The 26,517-nt window shown below is 42.5% G+C and overlaps 2 protein-coding genes across 2 annotated transcripts; both read right to left on the bottom strand.

Annotated features, from left to right (window-relative positions):
- Window positions 1-304: 304 nt before the first annotated feature.
- On the bottom strand, window positions 305-2,376 carry ATP5F1E (ATP synthase F1 subunit epsilon). Its single transcript, XM_089518479.1, has 3 exons — window positions 2,261-2,376; window positions 1,330-1,460; window positions 305-510 (listed from the first exon to the last, which is right to left on the bottom strand). Exons 1-2 carry the CDS (start codon window positions 2,290-2,292, stop codon window positions 1,337-1,339), a joined length of 156 nt encoding a protein of 51 aa, XP_089374605.1. The 5' UTR covers window positions 2,293-2,376; the 3' UTR covers window positions 305-510; window positions 1,330-1,336.
- A 12,254-nt stretch (window positions 2,377-14,630) lies between these two features.
- On the bottom strand, window positions 14,631-25,468 carry PRELID3B (PRELI domain containing 3B). Its single transcript, XM_089513714.1, has 6 exons — window positions 25,382-25,468; window positions 22,270-22,438; window positions 20,832-20,921; window positions 19,207-19,277; window positions 17,347-17,449; window positions 14,631-16,154 (listed from the first exon to the last, which is right to left on the bottom strand). The coding sequence occupies exons 1-6, from the start codon at window positions 25,411-25,413 to the stop codon at window positions 16,035-16,037; spliced, it is 585 nt and encodes a 194-aa protein (XP_089369840.1). The 5' UTR covers window positions 25,414-25,468; the 3' UTR covers window positions 14,631-16,034.
- Window positions 25,469-26,517: the final 1,049 nt, after the last annotated feature.

Raw genomic sequence — 26,517 nt, 5'->3', positions numbered from 1 at the left:
TGGGCGGTATATAAATAAAACCTATTATTATTATTATTATTATTATTTGGGAGCAAGCTCTTTTGAAATCAGTGGAACTTCTGAGTAAGCATGCAAGTAATTGTTTAGTAACTGAAGAACAAGTTCCAGTTTAAATTCTCTTCATCTGGGTGTTACTCACCCAAAAATCTGGGTGATAGTTTTCATTTATATTCTCAAGTTTATTTTCCTAATTGCAATTGACTGAATGCTCCTCCCTTTATAACTCCTTCTCACCTTCTAAGATTACTTTGGTAAAAATCCAAATACAAAAGCTAAACCAAACTTTTAAATACTGGCTTTATTACACAATTCTTCAAAGTGCTGTATCATTTTTGCTCAGTAAGGAAATATTCATGGGAAGTATTTCCAGAAGGTTCTGTTTATTGCCATGCTGATTTACACATTTACAAATCACTTTCACAGCGCAGGAAGCAGTTGTGTAGGAGAATAGCCACCAGCTGTCAATTTTGCCTACTAGGAGGTCAGGCCCTGTAAGACAATTAAAACATTGAATAAATAAATGTTAAATTGCACAGTGTGGCTCAACACTCATAACACAAGAAATAACTGTATCTAATTCCCCATATTTCTGAGCTTTACAGCTCCTCCAACTAGGTTACTCCAGTCAGCTGCTCTGAGAGGTTAAAGAAGTGATATATCTCACAACAGCTCTCAACTATACTTTACAGTTATTCAAAGACTTTCTAGCACTATTACAACCATGGCCTAGATCTAATTTTTAATGGAGCAGGCTCACTGTATCAATACAAACTTGTAAGTTGGCGCTTGTAAATGCTATGATTCAATGGGTCTATCTAGCTCAGTGTGACAACTGGATTTAGCCTCCTGTTAAATGTATCATCAAAAAACATCCAGCAAAGGCTGGCTAACAGCTACCTTCAAAACCTTTGGTATTTACTTGCTGCCCTTCTCCTGGATTAGATTCCAAGGCGGTTCACAAAATAATCACACGTATCATATCTTTTGAGCAACAAAACTACTACAATCAAAAAAGGCGAAGATGCTCTTTTTCACAGCTGCAGCCTTGTAGCATCTAATACCAGCACACCCCCAACTCTTGCCTGAACTTGTATAAAATCTCATTAAATCAATGAAATGGCTTGAGCAATTTTGTGTTCTCAACATCCAATTCTCAGAGGAGTTTTCAGGGAGTTCTCACGTTAAGCCACGCTTTTCTCTTTATGAAAGATGTATGAACAGTCTGCAACGTCTAACGCAGAAGATAGCAAAAGATACTACTTTTGCCCAGCAGAAGTGTGTGCAGATCCCACAAAGCGCTTCACTTACTTCTGTATCATTCCTTCTTGGGTTTTACTATTTTTACATTGGCTCCTGCCACTTTCTCTGCCTCTGCTTTAAACTGTGGTTTCAGCGCATCTCTTACTGCCTTGGCGCAGATTTGGGAGAATCGGATGTAGCTGGAAAAAAAGAGTACAGATCAAAGGAATAAGTGTTAATCTCCTGGAGTCTAAATATGTTGCAATCAATGAAGAGACTCTCACCAGTTCAGACTCATATAAGTTAACCATGTTTCTGTGCTGCAGTGTATGGACACATGGACTAACTTCTCCTTACTTCACCAGGGACCTCAGAGACTAACTATGAAGAAGTCAAATAATGCCACTGATCCAGTAATCACAGAAAGACAGGGGCCTCATTTTGGCTGCACATAGCCCTAGCTAGAAGGGGCTGAAAAGCTCCAGATGGGGAAGGAAAACGTGAGGAAGGCTTTGCTTTCTGAGCTGTTGCGCATGAATGGCTGTCTTCTGCTTCATCTTTGCTTGTTGCTTTGAGCTATGGCAGCTCCTCCGTTATTTTCTCCTGTCCTGGAGCAATTCTGTCCCCATAATCACTTAATTAGCTGCCCTGGCTCAGTGCTGGGGAATCCTGGGAACGTTAGTCTATTGTGGCGCCATCCCTGACAGAGGAGGCTACATGTTCCCAGAATTCCGCAGCACTGAGCCAGGGCAGGCTCTTTCTGCAGGGCGTGATTTGGGCCTGAATCAGGGAAGCCGAGGCTCTGGCTCCGTAAGACCCGAGCGAGGCAATGTATGCCTGGGGCCCATGGAGGTCTTTAAGTCGAAGTCTTAACGGCCATGAATGCCCTTGGGGCAAGTCACACTCTCTCAGCCTCAGGGGAAGGCAATGGCGAAACTCCTCTGGAGAAGCCCTGCCAAGGAAACCCCACCATAGAGCCGACGGAGGCCCAGCGCGCTACCTGAGCCCGGCCTGCCTCCAGTACGCCACCATGGCTGCCAAACAGAACACCGCTCCAACCCCAGTCTCCTCCTCAGGCCGCAAGGTCGGTTAGGCTCACTTAACCCGGAAGTACGTGCCTAGCTACCAAACTGACCAATCGCAAGGAAGCTCGCCTCACAGCCGGCCTGTCAATCACAAGCACTTAACCAATGGAGGCCCACTCCCGCCTCCTGGGGGGAAGGTCCATCAGGAACACAACAGGTGTGGCTTGGTGACGTCATCAAGACGGGCGCTTCCCCCATACTGACCAATCACAAAGAAGCTGGCTTCATAGCCTGCCTGTCAATTACAAACTGCTCGACCAATGGAGGGCCACTCCCGCCCCCTTGGGGGAGAAAAAGCCTATTAGGACAGCAACAGGTGCGGCTTGGTGACCTCATCAAGACGGGCACTCCCCATTGGCTGGGCGGAAGGGCACTCATTCGGAGGCTGGAGGGGTTGAGACGACGAGTGTGGCTAATCAAAGGGAAGCGTGCCTCGTAGCCGGCCTGTCAATCACAACGCGCTCGACCAATAGAGGCCCACTCCCGCCCCCTGGGGAAAAAGTCCATTAGGGCTGTCAGTGGGCGAGGCAGCAAGCTGTGTGGCTTGGTGACGTCATCAAGGCGGGCGCTGCCGCTGCCCATTGGCTGGGCGGAATGGCTGTCAATCATTTGGAGGCTGGAGGGGTTGGGATGGTTGGCTTCTTAGGCCTCCATTTTGCAAAATGAAGACAGGAGGGGTGTCAGGGTGCTGCCTTCTTGTGGTTTTCCACTTATGGCATAGTAGTTTGAGCGTTGGACCCTGGGAGCCAGGGTTCGAGCCCCACTCAGTCATGAAACCCTTGTGATTTTGTGCCAGTCACACTCTCTCAGCCTCAGAGGAAGGCAATGACAAACCCCCTCAGAAGAAAGTTGCCCAGAAAACCCCATGATAGGTTCACCTTAGGACTGTCATAGGTCAGAAAGCTGACTGCTTATGAATCCCAGGCTTCTGTAGGAGGGAGCCATGGCAGCTAAAATGGTGCCATTATTTATTTCCTCAGTGTAGGGGCACCCAGCGTGGTGCTGGAGAAAAGTGCTGAGGATACCATGAAAAGACAAAACAGCTGGGTCCTAGAATAAGAATAAGAATAGGATTTATTTATATACCGCCCAATCACTGGGAATCCGAGCGGTTTACAACAGAGGGGATAATAGACGGTTCCCTGCCCTGAACTGTCCCTGGAAGCCAAGACGCCTCCACTGAGGCTGTCGTACTTTGGGCACATCGTGAGAAGGCGTGACTCGCTAGGAAAGACCATGATGCTGGGGAAGGTGGAGGGAAGTAGAAAGACGGCGAAGCCCACATGCCAGATGGGTAGACTCAATCATGGCGGCCACAGGCCTGAGCCTACAGCAGGCTGAGGACAGGGGGACTTGGAGGTGTCTCATTCACAGGGTCAACTCAAAGGTGGCTAAAAACAAAGAACAGGCACACAACAGCAGCAAGGGGAATCTCTTGCACCTTTAATGACAGGCAGATTATCTACAGAATATACTTGATTGTAAGTTGAGAAATTTGTGCACAAAAGCTGACCCAAAAATACAAGGCTGACTTACACATGGGTCAATAGGCGACAGCCGAGCTGAAGAGGAGGAGGTGTCACCCCTGTAGCCTCCCCTTCAGCCTTGCTGTCTTCCATGGGAACAACCGAGTTGAGGAAGAGGAGGAAGGGCATGCATTCGCCCCCTCAAGCCTCTTTTCCAGCTTGGCTGTCTCCCAAGTTTTGTTGTTAACTGCCCTTGAGTCAATCTCGACTCATGGTGACCCTATGGATGAGACATCTCCAAGACCCCTTGCCTTCCTCTGCTCTGCTTAATTCCTGCAACCCCTTAATACCCAGGATCTCCGTAAGGGAGACTCCTTAATAGAGTCCATCCATCTGGCATGTGGCCTCCTTCTCTTCCTACTTCCCTCTATCTTTCCCAACATTATTGTCTTTTCTCATGATGTGTCCAAAGTACAACAGCCTCGGTTTGGTCATCTTGGCTTCCAGGGAGGTTTCAGGCTTGATCTGCTCTAGGACCCATTTGTTTGTCCTTTTGGCTGTCCATGGAATCCTCAGCACTCTTCTCCAGTACCACATCTCACCACTTCTTTAGGCAATTGGTTCCATTGCTGAACCATTCTCACTGACAGGAAGTTCCTTTAAATGTTCAATCGAAATCTGCCCTCTTGTAACTTTAAACCATTAGGCCTAATTCTACCCTCTGGGGCAACAGAGAACAGGGCTGGTATTCAGGAGTCATGTCACTCCTCAGTCTTTGAACATGACCCAGCAGTGTGATGCTGCTGCAAAGAAGGTGAATGCTATTTTAGGGTGTGTCTGTGCAGTAGAAATAATATCAGTGTGACACCATTTTAATTGCCACAGCTCCATCCTACAGAATCCTGGGGTTTGTAGTTTTGTGAGGAACCAGCACTCTTTGACAGAGAAGGCTAAGGACCTTGTAAAACTACAAATCCCAGGATTCTGTAGGATGGAGCTATAGCAAAGTGGTGTTAAAACTACATTATTTCTACAGTGTAGGTGCACCCTTAGTATGCATTAATAGAAGCATAGACCCTCTCCAGATGGGCCATTTTGTACGTACGCCGTACGTACTAGGGTTGCCTGGGGGCGTCTCTTTTAGATGCTCGCAAACCTGGTACGTACAGAGTACGTACAAAGTGGCGGCACCCTGCCGCCATTTTGACCTAATGGGGGCCTAGCGTCCACATGTCGCAGCGCCCAGGTGATGTCGCAAGTGCGCCAATGGGGCACTGTGGCGTCACTGGCACGCCGCAAAAAGAAACCGCTTTTTGCGGCTTTTTGTTGCTGCTGCTTCCGCGCCACACGGTATATCTGCTGTGGCTTGCCGGTGGCACAAATGGCAGCGCTGCCAGACCGTCCTTTAAGGATGGTCTGTAGTGCGCCATAGTTTCCAAGACAATAGAAATAATAGTCGCTATATTCTGGTCTAGTTAGGCCTCATCTGGAGTACTGTGTTCAGTTCTGGGCACATCATTTTAAGAAGTATATAGATGATTTGGAGCAGATTCAGAGAAGGGCAACAAAGATGATAAATGGTATGGAGGACAAAACATAGGATAGGTTGAAGGTGCTAGCCAGGCAGGAGTGCCTGCTCTCGGCTGCAGTGTGGCTAGGTGCTCATTCCCCCTGTGCTTGTGGCATGTTACAGACCACCCAGAAGGGGCGGTCTGCCGCCACCTTCATTTGCAGCGCGGAGGAGCCCCAGCGTCCAAACCGTGAGGCTCCTCCGCACTGCAAAGAAGCACCAAAATGGCGCTTTGCAGCGCAGATATGATGCCACAAGGCGCCAATGGCACACTCGCAGTGTCATATGCGCCGCGCAACGTGCGGACGCAGTGCGTCTGCTACATAAACATGGCAGGCCCCGTGTGGAACGGGCACCGCCATTTTGTACGGACTCGGTCCGTATTAGGTTAGGGGCGTCCGGAAGTGACGCCCCTTTCCACCAATCCTAATACGGACCCAGTCTGTACTTTATGCCCGTTTGTAACGGGCCTTAGTTTGCTTTTCTGCATTGTATGAGGAGCTTGTTTTGTGCTGCAATGCAGTTTGCCTTGTAGCAGAATCATTACTATAATTGGGTTTTTTTACTTGCAACATCATGTTTACAGCCAAATGAGCCATCTCTAAATTGCTTAATGTGTATGTTTTCTGTACAAAAAGCACTCGTCTGTAGAAAAATTACACATATATTTTCCTGTGTGTGTTTTCCACTGCATGGACATATACACATTGAGGAGCTGCTGCTGGCTGTGGTTTTCCCACTATGCTTTCCACTGTGCATATCTGTGATTGTCACATTGCACAGTGGATTTTACACGTTTTCTTTTATACAGGTGTTCTGTGCATAGTAAGTAACTGGATTGACGTTAAGACTTTTGTTTTCAGAACTGCAAAGATCCATCCTTTCAAAGAACTTAGAACATTAAAACTCCATTGGTTTGAGTACACAGCACACAACCAACATGTAGGGGTTGGAGAGAAAGGTGTGTGATATGTTCAGGACAATTTCATGAAGGGTGTATCTAGGGCTTGGCTGTTTGCTTAGTACAATCCCAATAAATTGTCCAGAGTATCAGGAAACCAACCTAGCAAGTACATTAATTTCTCCAGGTGTAAAAACAATCCCCTGGCCTTCTGAAAGAGAGAAATCAGGATTTTCTTTTTTTACTAAATATATTTACTGTGGCTTAACTGGAGTTACATATGTATGGGCTGTAATAAATACATGAAATGCAAAAGGGTCACGTGTGACTATAATATGTTCTAGACACATTGCAGGGAACAATGCTTGGCATTGTCCAAGGATTCTGGAGACATGTTCACCTTTCTCCTTTATGTGTTCATTTCAGAAATACATTGGTGCATTAAAAACAATTGCCATTTGAATTGTGCATGAGACCTAGATGGGAGCACTTGGCTTTAATTCCTTACATTGACCTTAACTAGAGTATACCTATTCAATAAACCTATTGAGTTACAGCTCAACAATTCATTCAGTGGGTCTGCTCTAGATGGGATAAGCAATTGGATGTAGAGCCTTGGTTTTCAAGATCTGCTTGAAATGGAAGAGGTATTGCTCCCACTAAACCTTCACAACTAGGTATAAATAAAAATTCAACCTGCTTTTATTTTTAAGAGGCATATATGGTATATTGCAATAATAATTTCCAGCACATAAGAAGGTACAAACAAATTATTCTTCAGGAACATACAGGTCTTTAGATGCAGTGCCTGAGAAGTAGTTGGTCTAACAGTATTGTGACAGTAAGTCAACAAGCATTCAACCATTCTGTATTGTTCATAAATCATAGGTAGGTATCTTTTGCAGCAACTTACATGAGAAACACTACAGGAGAGATAACCCAGTATTATTCAGTAGACTACACTCATTTCTGAAAATATAGTCTAGGTCGGCTAATTCCACTGGTTAATTCAAAGTAATATGCATGTAGCACTGACTTTATTGGTAAAAGATTAAAAGGGGGGATAAGGTAGAGAGACAATTAGCAATAGCCCACAAAAATAGTATTTTGTAACCACCAAAGGAACCTATAAAAAGGGATCTTTTACAGATTTGAACAATTTTTTTTAGGGCTGCCAACTTTTTTCTGCCAGATCGCCTGTGTCAATGGGTATTTAAATTCTGTTGTTAAACGTCTTACTTCCAAATGCAGCTGTTGAAAGGCACAGGAGTTTTGCCAGAAAAAGTTGACAATCTTACATATTATTCTACACCCATATCTATGTAAATCTTATAGCTTTGATGTTTACCCACAATAAGTGGTCCCCACATTGACACAGAAACAGTAGTTATACAAAGAACCCTCTGAAATTAGAATATTTTGTGGAGGTGCATGCTATAGAGGACAGAAAGGGTAAACTGAAGAAGTTGGAAGTGTTAATTGGTTGTAATGCCTGAAAATTGGTCAAAGAGTCAGGTTGGAAAAATTAGGGAAAGTGAGATTAGTGCTCTTGTTTACTGGCAGATTATCCATGGAGACAAGAATTATAACTAGGGGCATCTTCAATGGAGACACTAGAGGTATCCAACATGATGGGAAACACAAAATCAGGAACATCCAAGGAGCTAGAAGATGAACCAGAGGAATATTGAGATATTAATATATTAATGTTAGTTAGGTCTAATGAACCAGAAGAGGAGGAGGAGGTAAGATCAGGAACATCCAGAGAAGGTGAAGGGATTATATCCTGGACATTTTGCAAGTCTGGAGACAATTGACTGGAGAGTTCCAAGGAGGGTGGTGATGTGGGATCAGAAAGGTCCAATGATGCTGAAGTAAGACTAGAGAGGTCTAAGGACACTGTAGAGCTGATGCTTGAAAAGTGTCGAGAGTCAGAGGAACTGACGCTAGAAATGTCTAGTGATATGGAAGAGCTGAGACTGGAGCGCTCCCAGGAACTGGAGGATTCAGGGCTGGAGAGGTCTAGGGAAATGGATGAGGAGATACTGGAGGAATCCAGGGATAGTGAAGAGGCAGGACTTGAGAGTTCTGGAGAAGGTATGGAAGCAAAACCAGAGAGGCCCAGTGAGGATGAAGTGCTGTCACTGGAACAATCCCACGATTCTGATGAGCTGGGGCTGGTGAGGTTGAGGGATTCTGAAAAGGCAAATTTGGATGCAAATTCCAAGGAGGTCAAAGACGCAAGGTGTGATTGGTCCAGGGAGGCAGAATAGGCAAGGCCAGAGTGATCCAGGGGGGCCAGAGGTCCAACTTACAATGGCAAGACGAACCCAGAGATTGTCTTATGACACCCAGAGTAGTTTTATCAGTTGCATCAGCTAAGAACCTTTTGTGTTTTTTCCAAAGCTAGAAAAACATAAAACGAGCAGTCATTTCAAATGCAGTTCACAAATCCAGTATTTCTCACTTCACTTTAATTATCGAAAAGAGTGTACTAGTATTGGGGAATTATAAACCGTTCAGAGAGCACAAAACATAACAAAACACAAGGCAGACACTCCCTTCTGTCAATAATAAAGCTTCCTCCTGTTTGTTGAAGGTTTTGAGGCCCAATAGAGCCACTGGCTGAGGAGCAAGAAGGAAAAAAGGGACTTTTGCCAATTCCCTGTGTAGCACACCACCTCTACTTCCCACATTGTTTTGGAGGGTCTCTTAGTTCTCTGGAACAACTCTACAAATAAATATAAATAACTGCTATTTCAAGAATTGCTAGCATTTGCTGGACAGTCAAATAATCCTTACTTCATTTGTCTGACTCGCAATAATTGCACAAAGCTGGGAAATCTATTGGAAAGTATTAACAGTTTCAAAGAGCCAGCATGGTGTAGTGGTTTGAGCATAGGACTACAACTCTGGTTTGATTTCCCACTCAACCAGGGAAACCCATTGGGTGACCTTGGGCAAGCCATAGACACTCAGCCCCAGAAACACCCATGATTGGTTCACCTTATGGTTGCGATAAATCAGAAACGACCTGAAGGCACAACAACAACAAATAGTTCCAGTCTCTTGATTCTAGAAGGGCAATGCTCTGAAAGAACAATAAAGGACATAAAACCTGATTTGTTTGACTTTTTGAGGTTCCTCTCCCCTCTATGGAAAGGAGTAAAATCTGAGGAAAGTCCCAAATGAAGGAAGCAAGACCTTTTGTGTTTGGTTAGTATTCTCCTACCATTCATGTTTCTTCTCCACATTCACAACCCCTCCCAGTGTTCCCTGCTGTAGTCATTATGGGACACTAGCCTTCACTACTAAACTCTGCCTCACCATAAAAAGCTTGATCCAATCAGAAAACACTGCTTCACTCTCTAGCTCCTTCTTCCAAGGTTCAAAGTCTGAAATGTAGGAGTCATGGAGGTTTCTGAACTGTAAGGCAATCTTTAAGATCCTTAGGGAGATGAAAGGTATTTTACAAATGCCTTTCCTACTCATTCCTACTGGGATATGTCACGTAGTTGCTGTTTATTTATACCCTACTGTTTCCCTAGCGCTATAAAATAGCTAAGGCTGAAGCAGCTATGTGCACTTTCCACTCTTCAGACAAGGGAAGGGCACTCTATATATACTCATCGAGGTCTGTTTGTTATTGTTTCACATGCTCCTAGATGAAATAATACTGGGGGGGAAATTATGGGATGCAATGATGCAAAGTATAATTTAAAAAGAGAGAGAGAGATCGATCAGAGGAACTGCACAGGTTGACTTCTGCTTTGTGAAGAAGTAGAAAACTGCTCAAAATCTCTCCCTGCTTTCCCAGCAGAAAGATTGAGAAGAACAGTCTTTGCGACAACATAAAAAAACTTCAAAAATTGGTACTGAGAAATGTGTCCCGAGTATAGTACAACAACAACAAAGCCAAAAGTGCAATCCTTATGTGCCCCATAAGGGTGGCTGAGGGTCCATAGGATGTGGTCAAAGGGCTACTTTGTCCATGGAGAGGAGATCCTGCCCACACGACAGGGAAAGGCATAAGTGTAAATTAAACATTAATTTCTTTATCTGTTTGTTCATCAGAAGAAAAAAGGTCTCTGAAGGACACCTTCTATCCTGTTGTGGCATTACTTCTCTCAGTGCATTGTCTGGGCACAGCTCGTGCCCAGATGTATTTATAATTGATTTAACATAATCACCATGTACTGAACTCCCACTGAGGTCACCCTTTAGTCTCGACAGGTGTCTGCAATCCTTCCTCCGTAGTTAGTGGAAGCTGTTTTCTTTCCATCAACAAAACTGTAGGAATAGCATGTGAGAATCATTCTGCAGCATGAAATGAACCTCACCTAGCACCAAAAGCAACAAATATCCCAACAACTTTGCTATGATTTTCCAACTGCTCCTATTTTTACAAGTAATTTTATGCACAAGGTAGTACTATATATGGCCTTTTTAGTCCAGAATTGTCAGTTTCAGTTGATGGATTATATTTATCCAGAGTTTTTGGAAACAGTCTTTCTCACCGTGCTTTTATTTTGTTTTAAAGTAGAAAGGCTGCCTCTGAACCTATTATACCTTTTGTATAACACTTGTGCCGTACGCCATGAGCATTTTTTTAAAAAAAAATCCCACCAAGTGTGGAGCATTAGTGAATTGTGATTAAAAATACCATAACAATGTATTGGTCCCTGTTGTGATTTACTCCTGTGACCTGTTAATTCTTTCCTAGGTGACAATCTAATGAGCGTTAAACATTTTTTTTGTCCCATTCATTTGAGTGGAAGCGATTATGGCTCTGTTGTGCCTCTAATATTAGCATGCAAGCAAAAATGGGATGCAAACTAAGGAAGATCTTTTATTTATTAGTTGTTCTATTTGGAACATTTATGTGTCACTTCTCCTTTGGGGTGATTTATAATAGATAGCAACAATTTTAAAAATACATGAATTAAAAAGGCTGTCTTTTCTGATGATACATTCAAAGGGCAGCAGGGAAACAGTCACCGTCTTCAGGTTATGAGTAAGAGAAAATGAGTAAATAGGCCAACACCCATTCAACTATGTGTTGCATTTCATGCATGTATCATCTGATGCCTAGCAGACAAATGAATCCAGTGATTAACCACAAAAACACCACCTTGAACCCAAACAAGGTAAAAATTCCCCATGTTATTTCAACTAGCTCTATTTTTCAGTGTAGAACAGCTGTGTAGACCTCTGCTGATGAATTACATATTTTGAAGAAACACGGTGGAGAGACATGACTATTAATATAAAACAGAGAATAGTTTAAGAATAGCACATACCTTGGATAGCTGTGGATTTCTTTCCTTTCTCTGATACAAGCCATATTCAGCTGGACTGCTAAAGCTCTGTGCTTCTTCCCACTAATGACCCTAATCTTTTTCTCGCCAGTTCCTGGGCGGGAAATTCTTCCCTGCTGATTTAAATACAGGTCATCAGGGAATAAATCTTTTGCGGCTTCAAGGCAGGAGTTGGTGCGGTGCAGAGGTGTGAAATCAGCTGGAGAAAGGATTTTCTATTACACAGAAGAGGACTTTGGAGGGTGAAGGTACTGGAAATATTTTGCTGGGTCAAACCTATGGCAACCCCTTCTCAGCATTTTCTTGGCAAGATTTGATCAGAGGGAATTTGCCATTGCCCTTCTCTGAGGCCGAGAGAGTGTGTTTCAGCCTTTTGTAGGCAACTTTGGGCTTGCAGGTGTTGTTGTTGGGACTGCAGCTCCTATTACCCCCGTTAGTGGTGTCACCTGGTTTGGTAACTCATGGTGTCACCCCCCATTGACCTCCTCCCATTTTGCACCATATAGAATCCTTAGTAAAGCTTTTTTGTACTAATGTTACTGATAAATCATAATTCCAATATATCATTGAATGTAATGCTAACAGTTCTGATGTAAACAACTAGCAAAGTTAAAATTATACCTTCAAATTACAATATCATATGCACAACCTAAATGCATTTACATATACACAGTGATGATTTGGTTAAAATGTAATGTTTTTCAAGAAAATTTTAAAATAATAAAAATTTCAAAAATTTCAATTTTAAAAAATTAAAATCTTGAAATTTGAATTTTTAATTCAAAATATTTGGGGGGGGCACCCTTTTCTCTTCCCACTGAGCTTCCCCCCTTACTCCCACCATGTCTTAAAGCATTTTAAAGGGAAGCAGGTGAATGCCACAGCCTGTTTCTGCCAAAATGTAGGTGTTTGTGGAGCAGTAGTGTCACCCCCCCCTTTTAGGGTGTCACCTGCTGCAGTCTGCATCCCCCCCCCCCAAGTGATGCCACTGTCCCCTGTGACTATCTATGCTGGTTATAGCGGATTGGTCCAACAAATTGAGAATCACATTTCCCTATGGCTGTGCCAGAGTAATACTGTATAAGGAAAGGTAACTTCTCAGAGAGAGTTTTGAACCCAGGGAAACTGAATATTGGTACCTACATTTATTGCTTTCACACACCAACACTAACTGACCACTGTAAAGATCTGAAAGACCTATATTATCGTGTCCAGTCCTTTGAAAATCTAGGGCAAGGGACATGATTCATATCTTTCTGGATCCTATTACATTTTATCCCACTCCCCCAAACTGTATAAATATGCTTTATATTTGAGGCCTCAGTACTGCATCTGAGGGAGCCAGCGTGGTGTAGTGATTTGAGCACTGGACTGACTCTGCAGGCCAAGGTTCGAATCCCCACTCAGCCATGGAAACCCACTGGTTGACCTTGGGCAAGTCATAGTCTCCCAGCCTTAGAGGACAGCAAAGGCAACCCCTCTGAACAAATTCTGCCATGAAAACCCTGTGATGAGTCACCTTAGGGTTGCCATATGTTGGAAATGACTTGAAGGCACACAACAATAACTGCATCTGAAGAAGTGGGTTTATACAAACTCATGCTAAAAAATAAAATAAAAACAGGCTAGAATTAATGGTGCCACCACATATCTTTTTTTCTCCCTCTGCCTTCCTCCTTTTTAGATTGGAATCTAGTGGCCTGAGGGTAGAATCATGAGCTCTTCAAATAAAATTGAAAGGTAATGTCAGCAGAGGCAACATGGCATAGTGGTTTGAGTGTTGGCCTACGACTCTGGAGACCACGGTTCTATTCCCAGCTTCGTCACAGAACCCACCAGGGAAAGGCAATGACAAACTTCCTCTGAACAAACCTTTCCAAGAAAACCACATGATAGGTTTGCCTTAAGGTCATCATAAGCTGGGAATGACTTGAAGGCATACAAGAACAATAATATGGCAAACTAAAAATAAAATACAGTGCTACCTCGGGTTACGAAATTAATTCGTTCCGCGGCGCCGTTCGTAACCCAATACATTTCGCAACCCGAAAAGGCTTTCCGTTAGCGCTGGAAAGCCGCTAGCCGCGCTTCGGATTTGAATTTCGCGCCGAAATGAATTTCGTAACCTGAAAAATCTTTCGTAACCCGGAACAGTTTTTTTCAATCTAACTTTTTCGTACCCCGGAAATTTCGTAACGCGATCAATTCGTATCCCGGGGTACCACTGTACACAATTCCAAGTACTGTATATACTCATGTACAAGTCTAGAAATTTAGGTCAAAAAATTGAACCCCCCAAAGCAGAGTCAACTTATCCATGGGTCAATATAAGTACTGTATCTTAACTCTTATTTAAAAGGAACCATCCTCTGATGAAAAGCAAGAGTATAATATGTGAGGCCCCAACCCCCTTTACTCTCTCATCCATCCAGTGTTAAGAGTAAGCACAAAGAGTTATGTCTGCTGGAATTTTGATACTGTTTTGCTTTGCTTCATCCTTTAGAACCTTTGCTATATGCCCCTAAATTTTACCCTTGACTTATGCACAGGTCATAGCAAAATCCATAATTTTTCCCCCAAAACTTGCCCTCGACTTATACATGAGGTCGACATATAGTTGAGTATATACAGTAGTTTGAGTGCAATATTAAATTTGTTGCAGAGGGGAGCAAAATAGCAGATCCATCCCCTCATCTATAGCTCTGTCGCCTTGCATCAGCCAAGGAAACTGTGTATGTAGTTTTCTCCGACTTTTCAGCCTGCCTATTGGAGAAAATGAGTAGCCTTGGATCCCAAACAGTCTTTGTCTCATTCCTATTGTATTTCAAGGTTCACAGCAGGAATATACAGGTGGTGTTTCCACAGGCAGAACTAGGCCAATGGTTTAGAGGGAGTGTTCTCTTCTGGCAGGAAAGTGTCTCTGTCCCATCCTTCCTCTCCATTGAAACTGGAGGTTAGGACTGGTTTGTTGCTCATTTCTGTGCCTTTTATCACAAAGAGTTGTAACAACTTAGCAAAATAAAAACACAATTTTCAATATCAAACATCTGTAATAGTTTAATTAAATTAACATTTTCAGTATGTAAAAAGCACCAGGTATTAATATTTTACATTGCTTTTACAAACTCAATAAAGACAAAGTTTAACCCATGTAGAAAAATAGTTAAAATTTAAATACATTAGTAAACATCTGTAAGCTTAGGCATATCCACATGTCTCCCCATCAGATCATTCTTAAGGAGCAAAGACAACTACATGCATAAAAAACAGAAAAATCAACAGAATTAGGAGATTTCAAAATGTACCTGTAGTCCACAAGGTCTCTCACCATTTGGTGTAATATTTTGAGGAAACGATTAAAAAGTCTCATTAAAGTAAATGCTACTTGTATGCTAACCTTTTCTACAGATTTTTCTATGAAGAAATTTGAGGGGAGAGAAGAATACTGGAATCTAGCCATCATTTTAGCAATGGAATTGAAGGTTACTTTGTGACAAAATCAAGCCATCTATTACGTTCTTTTCTTTAGAAGCAAAAGAACACAAAGTACCATTTAAGAAATTGCAGATGTTTGAGGGCTTGATAACAAAACACATATAAATCATAATTATGCAATTAATGTAACAATAAAATACGCATTTCCAAGTTATTTGAAAGTGTATTCTTTTATATGAATTCCAGTTCCTCAAAGTGCCAAACCAAATCAGAATGTCAGCAAATTTCATTCAACTATTATTATAGTACCTTTTTCTAAGCAGAGAATCTACAAAATGGTGGACTTCTGTATCAAATTCCCATTCTCCCATTATATAATTATTAATTTTTTGAAAATTCAGAACTTGGCTATTGGAAATATTTAGTTGCTTGATTTCTCAAAATAAAGCACGGCACTTTCCATGTCAGCAAAGCATAACATTCATAACAGCAGCATGTAACAAAAAATTAGTATAAATTGTATTTCAAGTAATACACTGCTTTTTTCACTGACATCTTATTACTAGCTGCCTGAACTACTGTGCCCAGAAAAATTCTGCTTCATTCAGGGAAGAGCCCAGAAGTAGATGAATCCAGGTATGTCTGAATTTTATCAAAGTAGGAACCAACAACAGATTGGCCTTCCTCAGCTTGCTGTACTAGAAGTCCCATTATAGGATGTAAGTTTAAGACTGACTCCTGAAGATACAGGAATTGTCATGAACGCTTGGATTATTTCAGCTAAAAGGAATGTGTAGCCCAACAGAACTCAGTCGCACATATTACCTTCAAGTACAGATGTGTGTAACGTCTCTCCAAGTTTAATGTAAACATCTAATCTACAGATTTGCTTTCATTAAACAAATAGAAGAATAAATATTTCCAGCTTTGAGGAAGTATGCAGTTGTTCACTTCAGACACTTGGGACAAATCACTGATGTAGGCAGATATAGCTCTGTATTATTTTTCTACAAAGGCTGCCGCTGCCATAGGAGACCGCATGTTTCCTCTTGCAGAAGAAGTGAATTCCTCTATTTCAGCATTCAGTTTGTTGATCACCCATTCCAATGCTTCACGTCCCTATAAGAATACATATCTTTATTAGGAAGCCAAAAAATAATGCCTTCTATCTGATCATGAAATTAAGGTGCTTGCTATAACAAATGGAACGTCTGTAAGGCAATTAAAACACAGAATAATTTTGACCTAATCTAAGATTCACTATGCAACTTTTCTGTAGTACCACTGTGTGAAGTCCTTTAAGCAAAATAGCCGTAAGTGGCTTAAAGGCCACCTGCTACTTCGCTCTACAGAAGCTCTATTCTGTGTTTGCCATCAGATATAAGAATGGGATGTTTCTGAGATACCTTCTGGGATCTGTTAACAAGATGATTAAAATTTAGGTGAATGAAAAAAAGACAGATTCATGTTTATTCTCTATTTACTTGACATGCTGCATTTATGCTGGGCATTGACTGATTGTGTCACCATCACTTGTCTAAGTAATTAAATATTTCTGAATCATTTGATGCAACAAGTTTCAGGCAGCAAGACAGGAAACATATTCTAAATGTAGCATAAATACCCAGACCAGGGAAAGTTCGCCCAATAGAATTAACTGTATATTCATCTCCATGGCTTTGAGACCTCAGTTTCTCCATGCTAAAAGTTTAAAACAAAAACAAAAACTAAAGGGATGGACAACCTAAATTTGGAGTCCTCAATGTCTCCTTTGGTGGCTGCCAGGCTAGGCTCCCTGACACTCTTGATTTTTTAAAAAAATATATTTTTAAACTGTAATACTGGCGTACTACAAAGCAGAACACTGGCTTATTTCTCTGTACATCAGCAACTTGCTCTTTGTGAATAGGTTATTTTGTTTTCCTTTGTCATCCAAGCTTGAGACCTCATTTGTGTTTGTTTCTTGGTCATATTAATTTGTTGCTAAATCTCTTGAGCTTATCATCTGCGAAATGGTTACTAGAACAGAAAACTGTGGATTCAAAATAATTCCCAATCAACTTGAAGTTGAATGAGGCATGCAATGATGTCTTCACATGCTCGCTAAACCTCCCAGTTTTCTGTTGCAGGGCAATTAGATTATTATCTCCATACTGCAAGAACAGGATCCAAGATTATGTCTGTTTAGCCAAGTTTATGACCCATGTGATATTTAAGATAGAAACTTTCCAATTTCACAGCTCATACTGAATTGCCAGAGATTTGCATTTATTACAAAGTCCAGGAATTAGAAACAAATGTTAATACATACTTTCTTAGCATTAGAAGATATTGTGTTTTCCATTAATCCTTCTAGGTAACTGCTGACACTAACTCCTTTCACACAAATTGTTGCTTCTTGAGTCAAAATGGTTCTAAAGGGGGGAAAGAAAGAACAATTCACCAACTCATTTCCCAAACTTCGGCGCTTTACAGACGGGCCCTATTGGGTGCCGTCGTTACGCGCGAGGGGCAGCGCTTTCTGACGCACCTTGCCCCTCGCACGTAACAAAGGCGTCAAAATGGTGGTGCCCTATAGAGATGGGCGACGCCATTTGGATGTGACGGATGCTTAGCGTCCGTACATTGCGGCATGGTTGTGACGCCGCAAGGGTGCCATTGGCACATTGCGGCATCACAACTGTGCCACAAGAAAAAACCGCTTTTTGCGGGTTCTTTTTGCTGCACGGGGGAGCCGAGCGGTTTGTCCGCTGCAGCTCCCTTGCGCAGCAAACAAGGGTGGCGGCAGACTGCCCTTTTGGGCAGTCTGTAAAACACCTACAATAAGCAAGTAGTTTTGTCCCTCACCAGTTCTGTTCTGCTGTAAAGTAACTGTACTATATACTACTAATGCAGGTAACCACTTTGGAAGGGGATGGAATAATACATGTACTCTTTGATCCCTTTGACATGTTGTAGACTTTAACTCTCAGAAATTCCAAACATTAAGGCCAATTCTCAGGAAATTCACAAGTTCAGGTTCCAAACATCTGGACAACCAGAATTTGAGAGCCACTGTTGTAGGTAACACACTGATCCAGTTACTGCAAAATAACCTAAAAATATAATATAGCTATGAGATCCGCTATAAACACACAGCAAAACAAAGCATGATTGCACAGAATGCTGTTACCTTTCCACCAAAGTGGAACTTTGCACTTTTACATGATTTCGAACTGCCAGTAGGCAGAAGTTGGGACTAGTGACGGGAGCTCACCTCATGACTTTGGTCTTGAACTGCTGACCTGCCGATCTTGCAATCAACAGTCAAGCGTCTTAACCACTGAGCCACCGTTTTAGGGTGAGGCAAATACATCAACTTAGACACGGTGGAAATGGGTTGGGAGATTAAGCAGCAATTTGTTACGCATTACTAGAATATCAAGAGAAATAATGAATTTATATTCCACCTTTTTACATATCGGTGCTAAAGGTACAAATCCCCAGAGTCACACTTTAGATGTCTTCTGCTACATTTTTGTCTTTCTTGGAGCAAAGCAAACACCAAGAAAGGCACTTGATTGGTACTTGCTGGTACTCCTCTAGTTACATGCACAGTGATGCTTGCCATTCACTTGCTCTACTGCCCGTCACTTTTTTCTGAGGGGACAGTAAATTTCCACCCCAACTTTATATCCATGTGACAATATTACCACCTGACAAGGGGTCACACCCTATGCAGCTGATGTCGGAAGCTCTAGTCAGTGGAATGTTTGTCACAATGACATGACTCTGGAGACCAGGGTTCGATTCCCACCTCGGCCATGAAACCCACTGGGTGACCTTTGACAAGTCACATGCTCTCAGCCTCAGAGGAAGGCAATGGCAAACCACTTCTGAACAAATCTTATCAAGAAAATCCCACATAGGACCACCATAATGACTTGCAGGCACACAACAAATCAAAACCCCCATTTTATTGTGTTTCATTTATTTTTAACATGACCCTATGTGGGATTTTCTTGATAAGATTTGTTCAGAAGTGGTTTGCCATTGCCTTCCTCTGAGGCTGAGAGCATGTGACTTGCCCAAGGTCACCCAGTGGGTTTCATGGCTGAGCTAGGAATTGAACCCACTGTTACTTGCTCAAATTATCAAACTAGAAAGCTAACAATGAATGAATGGGACTTACTTTTCTGGCTCTTGAGGGTGTGGTTTATAAATTAGTCTCTCATCTACTGACACCAGATTTGTAAATGAAATCTAAAAAAGATTTAATTAATGTGTTAAGTCTTGTAATTAAAAAGTGGCATTCAGTTAAAAAAAGAAGGGATAAATATGAATGTAATCTAAAGCAACTAGGACTGGGATACAGCATTTTACTGAAAAAAAGATTACAATATTCTCCTTATAGATATCATAGCACATCCTCCTGAAGACAACATTACATGCACCACACCACAAACTGGAAAGAAATCTCTGATTGTCAATCAGTTTCTCATGTCTTTTACTTTGGAAAGTTGTCATTGCTAGCACTGATTACCAGACTCACAAAATACTACAGAAGTCAGCACAATCTGGCACATAATATGGTGCACAAGATACTTCTGAAGGAAGAATCACATTGTGTTGCTAAGAGGTGTTTCTTTTGCTGAGCCAGCTTCAGCCAAGCTATAAGTACACTAGTTTTACATACTGGAATTAAAAACTACCGAATAATTTTATTTCTTTGTACAAAAAATAAGCCTGGAAAAGGCTGATTCCAGCAGCATTTTGCAACCACTAAAGTGTTAGGGGTTAAATCCAGCACACTGAGAAATGCTTAGATGTGTGTGTGACCATGAGCATCCAGCACCAGAAGGACAAGGCTGATTAGCCACAGCTGATGCTCATAGGCACAAGGTCACTCTGCTTGACTACGTGCAGCAAAGCCTGGATGATGAAACATGTGTCTGCATGGACAGGAGGACACTTTACAGTGTTCGACAGGAAGTGACTGAGTTTGGGAGACCGCATGGTCTGGAGTGTATATAAACTCAAGGGCTTCCAGTAATTGCTTGCGGGTTTGAGTAGGAATTGGTATTCGTTTAATCCAGGGGTAGGCAACCTTTTTGAGCCGGGGGCCGGGTTGCTGTCCCTCAGACAATTGGGGGGCCGAAGCCAAAAAATAAATAATTAAAAAATTTAAATAAATTTAAATAAATAAACCGGGACAAATGTAGGACAACATTTTCAAATGGTGGACACTTTTTTTTAAAAAGTGGAGGACACGCAAAAAAATTTGCTGATTTTTTAAAAAATGTTAATATAAATGCATGTTTCTGAGGCGTCTATAGACAATTGCCCCCCTTGCCACTGTGCGCGAGAGGCCAAAGGCCCCGGTGGCAGGACCGGGCTGGGGCTGGTCCCAAGGCCTCGCCGGGCCGCATCCGGCCCGCGGGTTGCCTACCCCTGGTTTAATCTGTATAGTAGCATTGGTGATTTGTGGTTAGCACTCTGTAAATAAAGATAGCACTTTTGGGAGCCTGGCTTCTTTGGTCGTTTATTCAGCTGGAGCCGGAGCAGCAGCAATTGCTGGAGAGTTCCTGAGATTCCTGCAATTCCTTCACTTCTGGAAGACATCCAGTGCCTGTCATCTTCACTGAGGACTGTGAACCACGTTTCTGCAAATTTGTCAACTACTCTGCTACATTCCAGAATTGGTTTACAAGCCCAGCAGTTTTTCTGCCAATAGTTATTGGGCTCAGCAGTTATTGACATAAGGCACAAGACAGCAGTCTGCTTAAGTTATTAGACAAAGCAGTTTTTGCAACTTACATTAGTAGACTTGAGCTCCATTACTTTTTCCACTGGATCAACTACGGAGTGTTCTTGTACATATGTTCTTGTCCGACAAGCCCCAATAAGCTAGAAGAGAAATATTCAGTATTATTCCTCCTGATAGGGAAACAAGGATGGGAACCTTTAATTGCCTTTGTTTCAGATGTATAATCAACACTGCTCATTTTGTATACATTGTTTCATTTTATGTACTTGAAATACCATTTCATGGAGACTGAGGCCAGCAATGGCTACAAGACAGCTATATTTCACCTCCATCATCAGATACAGTATGTTTATGTATATATGCCAGTTACTTGGAACTGTGAGATGGAGAACACACTTGCACTCAGGTACTTTTGGCAGGACTCCCTTAGGCAATGGGCTGAACTGAATACTGGATTACAGTCATTAGGTCAGAATGCTACACTACCATCCTTTGGTCTGATGCAGTGTAAAACCTATGTTCTCAATCCACTGTACCTGCTTCCTTGTACTGCTTCCTCTTTCTCTGGATATCGTTCCACATTAAGGAGTTCCCCCATTCTGTGTTTTTCTTATTGTGATTAATTTAAAAAATTATAATTGGGAGGAAAAACCTTGTAATATTGATTCACTCTGCAGCTAAATTTCACATTGGAAATCTACATGAGCTACTTGCAATCCCTTTTATTCAGCTGGTTCCAGATGACCAAACCCCAGTCAGGATTTTGGCTTGCATATACCTATGCTCTAAAACACAGCACACCACTATGTAACATAAATGCTTGGCTTAATATTTAATGTTCTTTCCATGTTATTTTGCCTACACCATTACTGATATTTTTGTACTGCAACCAAGTGATCTGTACATAGAAAAATGTTTGCTATGTAAACCTGTAGCTGATTCAGAGGATTTAATAGTCCAATTAATTTTTTTTAAGTAACAGAAAACTCAAAGACCAACCAATCAATGCAGATGAGATCATCACAGTATTTCCTGTGTTATGCTGTCTAAAACATGAACTTGAGACAGAAGATATGCACAAAATACGTGAGAATGCACAAAACGCATGTTAGGAGAATTTCCATCTTGTTAGCAAGTAACTGTTTCTGCGTCTATGGGAACAAAGGACTTGAAGTAGACTAAATAATCAAATATGCAAGCTAGTTCTGTTATAAAATAGTAAATAAACAGACAAGCAACAGCTCAGTGCAAGAAGTCAGTCCCTTTCAGTTGTGAATAGCATGAACGTATGGCTCAGCTGCAAATAAACCAGAATGGATGTAGTGTCATGCATTATGCACAACAGCAGGAAAATCCACAGAATAGTTAATTAGGTGATGAAAAACAATACCACAGCGAGTATCAACACTGCTTTCAGAAAATACCATTCTACTGTATTTTTTAAAATATACAAAACATGCATGTTAAAATCACGTGCGTGACCCTTACCGATTTTACAACTGATGGCATCCCCCATTCTGTACTGAGCAGTCTGTGGCTGTGTAACTTTCCACTGGGATCTACATGCCGGTCGAGGACATCAACTCCAACCACACTGGGGTTCATGGGATTTGGATATTTCTGCATAGCAGCTGTTGTAACCGTCTCCCAGGGATGGCTGTCAAGGCACAACAAAAACAGCTGGTTTTCAATTCACTGTATTTAGGGGGAGAGCCTGAATATTCAACGCAGGAGTGACCCTGATTCAAATCGTTCATTGTACAACGGGCCCTTGCTTTCTGCTGGAGTTTACAGGAACAACCCCATCCCTTGTGTTGTCCCTTATATAACATGGCAAAATCAAGGTATGCTTTTTGGAATTTATACATATATTTTAATATTTTCAAGACCGGGATCTTAAATCTGTGTATACGGAATCAGTGGATATGGAGGCCTGACTATATAACACTGTATACTCAAATTTACTTTAAGGACATTTTGAACACTAGAAGTAGCAAAAACAATAGTGATATTTTACAGGTGTTTCACAAAAAAATATACATGTCCCAGTAGCAAAACCAAGGCTCAAAATATATAATCAATATAATCTGGGAAGACAGGTAAGGAAAATGCTGTGTACAGAGGAGGTTCTCCAGTCAAGTAGTGAGCAGTCAATATTGAACCATTGTGCATGTTTGTTTCTGGTCTGTAGAAATTAAAAGATCCAGACTCTGTGGGGGAACTGAGTATGTACAGCTAAGACACAGCTCTGTATCAATTTGAAACCTGAAGACAGTCTGAATAGGTAAGCTCACATAATTTGAAGGGGGGGGGGGGGGGGAAGCACTAAACAAAACTGAAATGTGACCAAACAGAGCAACTGCAGCAGACTGCGGAATTCAAGCACTTTAAATAACAAATGCTATCGTGTCTCGTGGTAAAACATGTGCAGCGTGAATGGAGTGAAGGAGGAGGTGGATTCTTCACTGCTTACAAAGGCAGGGGCTTAACACACTATGCCACGATAATGTTTTCTCATACAGGAACCACAATTGAGAGCACCAAAGATGAGAGGACTTGGACATTTGAGAGCTAAGAGGGTGGACTACGGCAATACTGTAACAGCAGATAAAGAGAAGCAAAAATCCTTGAGGCCATTACTTAACTTTGGTCCACAGGGAAAGGGGATACTGACTGCAATGATGGAGGGCTAGGTCTGATGTAAGTCTAGATCTTACCAAAATTAGCATCTGGTGGAATACTTGTGGAATACAGGAAGGCATCTTTCCTGATTTCGGTCCTGTTTCTGAAGCTGGCATTTATTTATTTTACAAGGTGATGCAAACCTTTTACATAGACACTTTCCCTGCTATTATCTCTTTCTTTGGGGAGTTGGGAGAAAGGGGGATGTTATCCGCAATTCATCTTGAGGATGGCTAAAGGGAATAATCCTTTAGCTGTAACATTACCTGCCCCCTCCCTTGTTACCACTGTAGCCAAAAATACAGAGATAAGACAACCTGGATAGCGTGATAAATGTTAAGTATGAACATGGCAACCTTTGGGCAAGGTCATAAGACCCAAATTCAGGGAGGAAGAGGAGCAGGAAACCCACCAAAGGGAGAATAACCAAGGGCATCTTTTCCCTATAAAGAAGGGGAGGAGGATGGAGGATGGAAAAGCTGGCTTCTAACCAAACCAACAGAGGCAGAAGAGACGCTCTCAGAAACACAACCAGAGACACGCTGGGTTTGCTAAACCTTCCCTGATTTGTTCATGAAAGTAGCGCTGCAGTGGTTTGAGCTTTGGAAGAAGAAGGGTGCACCTTCACTGTAGAAATAATGCGGTTTGATCTGCCATGGCTCCATCTTACAGACTCCTAGGATTTGTAGGTCTGAGACTAGAGACCAGGGTTCAGTTCCCAGCTCAGCCATGGAAACCCACTGGGTGACCTTGGGGAAGTCACACTCTCTCAGCCTCAGGGGAAGGCAATGGCAAAACCTCCTCTGAACAGACCTTGCCAAGAACATCGCATGACAGGGTTGCATTAGGGTCGCCAGAAGGAAAAAAAATGACTTGAAGGTGCACAACAACAATGAGGCACCAACGCTCTGGAAGAGAAGGCTGAAGACCTTGTAAAACTACAAATTCCAGGATGCTGTAGGATGGAGCGGCAAAACTGCAGCTAGGGTTAGGGCACAAGACCCCCGTGAATATGGGAAAACCGCAAATAAAAAGACACCTCTCTAGGAATCTCTAGGTCCTCCAGTGCAACTCTGTGGTCAACGTCCGACAGACACTGGCCACAGAACTTCACTGGAGGAGCTTCTCTCTAGGAACCTCTAGGTTTTCCGTGCAGCTTTTAGTTAAAGTTGACCATAGAGGTGCACTGGAGGACCTAGATATTCCTAGAGGGAACATATTAATCAAATCCATTAATGCTACCATTAATTATCCATCAAATCCGCAAATATCAAAGTTGCAAATATGGAGGGATGCACGCATTTTTATAGTGTAAAATGCACCCTAAGACTCAGGAGACCAGGGTTTAAATCTTCTCTTTGAGGAAAGAAGCGCAACTGGCAACGCTGCACAAGTCACACTCTCTCAGCCTCAGAGGCACTGCTCCCCCCAAATAAACCTTGCCAAGAAAGCCCCTCAAGTCACCAGCATCCTGAGAGGACACAGCAGTAACAATAAAAGAGCAGCGTGGAGCAGTGGTTTAAGCGTTGGGACTGTGACTCTGGAGACCTGGGTTCGGGTCCTGGCTCAGCCATGGAAACCCAATGGGTGACCCTGGGCAAGTCACACTCTCTCAGCCTCAGGGGATGGCAATGGCAAAACCCCCTCTGAAGGGAACCCTATGATCTGAGGTCACCATGGTCCACTCTGAGAGTGCTCCAAGTGCCCTGTGGGAGTTGTAGTTTTGTGGGGCACTGAGCCTTCTCTGTCAGAGGGAGCTCTGGTGCCACAACAAACTACCATTCCCATGGCTCCCTAGCACCCAGCCAGGGCAGTTAGCGCCCTGCTCCAAGGCTCCAGCCACTACGCCACGCTGCCTCCCGCCCTTCCTCCTTCGTTGTCCCCATTTATTCCCTTCTCTCCCGCCTCCGCCACTCACTCGAAGGTGTGCTCCGAGGTCCAGATCTTCATGGCGAGGAGAGAGAGAGAGAGAGAGAGAGGCGCCTCGAATGAAGAAGGTCGCAGGAGTGTCGCTCTCACAACGCCCTTCCGTCTGAGCAGGAAGAACCCACTGCGCATGCGCGAATCGCTCAGCTAGATGCCGGCCGAAGATGGGGAGGGGCAGAGTAGGCAGGGCGACACTTCCGATAGGGCGGAGATCCCGTGACGTCAGAGCCCTACCGCCTCGGCGCGTGCGCACTGCCCCGTAACGGTCCTTTTTCGAACGACGGAAAAGTCGTTGAAGCGAGAGAGGGCTGATGTCGTCGCCGGCGCATGCGCAGTCGCGCAAAGTGTCGCCAGAACGCCTCAGTTCTTCTGTGTGTTGAGGAACGTGACTGCAGTTTTTGCCACTCTGCAGTCAGGTTGTGCAACACGAGGAACTGGCAATGGCCATGTCTATATATATATATATGTGTGTGTGTTTATACACACACACACACACACACACACACACATATATTATTATGCCCCCACTGTAGGGTATTTAAAGGCCTAGTTGAAAGCTGAGGAGAAGCGCCGCTTGCAAGATGATTCAAAAGAACGACCTGTCATAAAAACAACATTTAATAAAGATTTCTTTTTTTAAAAAAGGGACAACCTGTGTTTTGTGTTCCCTATTATTTCCAGAGGATAGCCTGGAAATAATGAAATAATAGTGGGTTGTTACAGGTTGATGTGCGTTACATGTATGCTTATGCCTGTGTCAATATAAGTCCGTCTCTGTGTTAAATTTTGAGTTTTGACTAATTTTTTTAACAAAAATACATTTTTATTAAGTGAATTTCCATAGCATACAAAAAACAATAACAACCATTACAACATCCTCAAATTAGCATAAAGAATAACAGTAAACATATCAAAAACAAATCAGAAAAAGAAAAAAATACACTAAACTCTTTCAAATTCATATATCTCCAAACTACCTTAATTTCTGAAAATAAAATGACTATTATTAGCTAAAAACATATTATTTGGTCAGTTTAACTTTCAGATCATTCCCAATATCTTTCTTTCAATTTTCTCATTTCTAACCTATTATCCCATTCCTCTTGGCCTTCTTTATATTCCTCAAAC

Source organism: Sceloporus occidentalis, unplaced genomic scaffold (genome assembly GCF_023333645.1).
Source record: "Sceloporus occidentalis isolate IW3139 unplaced genomic scaffold, rSceOcc1.0.p SCAF_3, whole genome shotgun sequence".
Lineage (NCBI taxonomy): Eukaryota > Metazoa > Chordata > Lepidosauria > Squamata > Phrynosomatidae > Sceloporus > Sceloporus occidentalis.
The sequence above is the reverse complement of the archived record's forward strand: the minus strand, read 5'-3'. Positions and strand labels throughout refer to the sequence as shown.

Bases quoted from the DNA above. Each gene is read 5' to 3' on its own strand.
- ATP5F1E (XM_089518479.1), bottom strand. From the start codon at position 2,292: ATGGTGGCGTACTGGAGGCAGGCCGGGCTCAG. The intron at 1,461-2,260 runs GTAGCGCGCTGG...CTTTTTTTCCAG, and splicing joins TGGAGGCAGGCCGGGCTCAG to CTACATCCGATTCTCCCAAA.
- PRELID3B (XM_089513714.1), bottom strand. From the start codon at position 25,413: ATGAAGATCTGGACCTCGGAGCACACCTTCGA. The intron at 20,922-22,269 runs GTAAGGGTCACG...TTTCTCTTCTAG, and splicing joins TGCCATCAGTTGTAAAATCG to CTTATTGGGGCTTGTCGGAC. The intron at 19,278-20,831 runs GTAAGTTGCAAA...AATCTTTTTTAG, and splicing joins TGGAGCTCAAGTCTACTAAT to ATTTCATTTACAAATCTGGT.